The 3,299-nt window shown below is 41.1% G+C and overlaps 1 protein-coding gene across 1 annotated transcript; it reads left to right on the forward strand.

The window, feature by feature from the left end:
* Positions 1–1,249: 1,249 nt before the first annotated feature.
* LOC107963141 (uncharacterized) lies at positions 1,250–2,831 on the forward strand. The gene is made up of 3 exons (XM_016899723.1): positions 1,250–1,447; positions 1,619–2,111; positions 2,206–2,831. The coding sequence occupies exons 1-3, from the start codon at positions 1,250–1,252 to the stop codon at positions 2,829–2,831; spliced, it is 1,317 nt and encodes a 438-aa protein (XP_016755212.1).
* The last annotated feature ends 468 nt before the right edge of the window (positions 2,832–3,299 follow it).

Raw genomic sequence — 3,299 nt, forward strand, 5'->3', positions numbered from 1 at the left:
AAACTAAGGGAGAAGAAGGCGGAATATGAAGCGATTGCTTCGTCTGATAGTTCTGTTAATCTTGAGAACATTCATAACAGAATTATCACTGAAGTTTTGGGTCTTGAAAGGTACGGTCGGGTTCGATTTCAAGGATCTGGTGTTACCTCGACCCAATATTTTGGATCCGGCTCCCAGCAATACATGCCTTCCGGAAGTCAAGCACAAGCTGAAGTTCAGAGGTTAAGAGACCAGATAGCTCAGATGCAAGCGAACACGGTTGAGCAAATTACCGAGGTTCAACAAAAATATGAAGAACTCCAGCAACAACTTAGAGCGGAGGCAGCAGAGAGGGAGGCAGCGGCAGCAGCGAGAGAGGCAAAGGCACGAGCGATGGTAGCAGAGCAGAGCAAAAAGTACGATGACCTCCAGCTACAGCTTCAGCAGATGATGCAGATGTTTCAGCAATCGCAAAAGCCGTCATCTTAGATATTAGTTTTCTCATTGTAAGAATGTTTTTAACTTTATTACGTTTAACATTATTGTAAGAATATTTAAAATTATACTTTATTTATTAATTATATCATATATCTTTAGTTAAATTTGAAGTGTCATTTAGAATTAATATTTTTGGTTGTATTTTTTATGCTAAATTTACTATTTTTGGCTGTATTTTATACTATATTTATTGTATTTGGTTGGATTTTAATACAGGAAGGGCTGGATATTGGTGAAAAAAATTGCAAATCTGCCAAAATTAGCGGCGTTTGTAGGAAAAGCGCCGCTAAAAGCCATGACTTTTAGCGTCGCTTTTTAGCAAACGCTGCTAAAAGGCAGCACTTTTAGTGGCGCTTCTTTAGCAAACGCCGCTAAAAGGCAGCACTTTTAGTGGCACTTTTTTAGCAAACGCCGCTAAAAGGCAGCACTTTTAGCAGCGTTTTTTTTCAATAAACGCCACAAAATTTTGTGGCGTTTTAAAAAGCGCCGCTAATGGCTAAAAAAGCACCGCTAAAAGTCTATTTTCTTGTAGTGTGTAATTCTTCTAACTGTTTATACTAAAAGGATTATAATAATGCTATTACTGAGACTAATTTAGGTAGTAAAACTTACTGAAACTCTCTAGTTATAGTAAACTACAAACCGTAGTATGAATGTGAACTGCGAAAACAAACTCTGAGAAAATATTGTTCATAAAATATCTGTAACAAACACTCAAACAATAAATTGACTGGCATAAAACTATTAATATAGATAACGGCACGATTCGATAATGAGCACTAGGGGCACTCGTGGTAGAGGCCGCAGGAGAGGCCATGGAGGTGTCCGGGCTGGGTATCTGTTGTCTGAACACCAGCCTAATGAGGGAACGAGAGAGGTACCAGCTTTACCTATGACTGAGATAGGGTCTCAAAATCGAGCGGCTAGGGATGACGCATTGTCGCAAGCGATGTTGAGGATTCTAGAAAGGGTCGTTGGGCCTCGTATTTGTACTGTGGGCCGTGGGTCGATTACGAAATGACTCAGGTCTAATGGGGCTAAGATATTTAGGGATATTGCTAGAGTGGCCCCTAATATGGCTGAATATTGGATCGAGGCCACGGAGAAGATTATGGATGATCTCGACTGTACCCCCGGGTAGAAACTAAAGGGTGCAGTCTCTTTGTTGAGAGGCGAGGCGTACCAGTGGTGGCTTACTATTAAAAAGGGCACTCAAGTTGATCGGTTGACCTGGGAGTTTTTAAAGACTACTTTCCAGGCTAAGTATGTATGTGCCAACTATGTAGATGCTCGTAGGAGGGAATTTTTGAACCTAACTCAGGGGGATAAGTCAGTAGCTGAGTATGAGACTGAATTTATGCATCTAAACCACTATGCACGTGGGATAGTGGCAACTGAATACGAGGGGTGTGTTCAATTTGAGGATGGCCTTAGAGATGGTCTAAGGGTACTGATAGCTCCACAAAGGGAACGGGATTTTGTAGTACTGGTCGATAAGGCAAGAATCGCTGATGAAGTGAAGCGAAAAGAGCGCCATAACAGAGAGAAAAGCATAGGTAAGAGGGATGCTAAGCCCTCAAATTCATTTCATAGGCCTAAGAAAAAGGCCAGAGCTGATGGGCTGATTAGAGCTGGTTTATGCTGCACGCCGTCGAGAGGATGAAGACGCTCCAGATGTTATTACAGGTATGTTTTTAATTTTTAATGTACCTTATACTGTATTAATAGATGTAGGATCTACCTATTCCTATGTTGCCTATACTGTTACTGAGAACTTGAGGATTCTGGTTGAGAATACTTCGAATGGAATTATTGTATTGAGTCTGTTGGGGCAGTCTGTCAGAGTTAATAAATTGTTTATAGACGTCCCTTTAGAGGTACAAGGGGTTATCTTTCTGGCAGATCTAATGGATCTCCTTTTTAGAGAATTTGATTTGATACTTGGCATGGATTGGTTAGTTAAGCATCAAGTGAGCTTGGACTGTGCCACTAAACGGGTAGTACTGAGAACTGAGGAGGACGAGGAGCTAGTGGTAATTGGGGAACTACGAAATTATTTGAGTAATGTAATTTCTGCATTAAGGGCTAAGAAATTGGTTCGTAAGGGTTGTAAGGCGTATCTAGCCTACATCAGAGTTTATGAATCCAAGGGTTCTTCTATTAAGGATATCAAAACAGTCAAAGATTTTTCGAACATCTTTCCCAATGAGTTACCTAGATTACCTCCAAGTCTTGAAGTTGAATTTGGGATTGAGCTCCTGCCTAGTACAGCTCTGGTGTCAATTTCCCCTTATAGAATGGAACCGAAGGAGCTTGTGGAACTCAAAGCTCAGATTCAAGAGTTATTGGATTGAGGGTTTATCTGCCCTAGCGTGTCTCCGTGGGGGGAACCGGTCTTATTTGTGAGGAAGAAGGATGGAACCATGCGTATGTGCATCGACTACCAGCAACTGAGTAAATTGACGATTAAGAATAAGTACCCTCTACCAAGGATTGATGATCTATTCGATCAGTTTTGTGGAGCTTCGATTAGTTTTGTGGAGCTTCAATTTTCTCTAAGATAGATCTCGATCTGGGTACCATCAATTGAGAGTCAAAGAGACTGATGTGCATAAGACGGCGTTTAGGACTTATTATGGTCATTTATGAGTTCTTGGTAATGCCGTTTGGACTGAAGAATGCACCAGCAGCTTTTATGGATCTGATGAACCACATCTTCCAACCCTATCTAGACCGGCTCGTAGTAGTGTTTATTGATGATACTCTTGTGTATTCGAAGACTGAGGTTGAACATGATGAACATCTCTGAGTGGTTCTGTAGA

Source organism: Gossypium hirsutum, chromosome A06, assembly GCF_007990345.1.
Source record: "Gossypium hirsutum isolate 1008001.06 chromosome A06, Gossypium_hirsutum_v2.1, whole genome shotgun sequence".
Classification (NCBI taxonomy): Eukaryota; Viridiplantae; Streptophyta; class Magnoliopsida; order Malvales; family Malvaceae; genus Gossypium; species Gossypium hirsutum.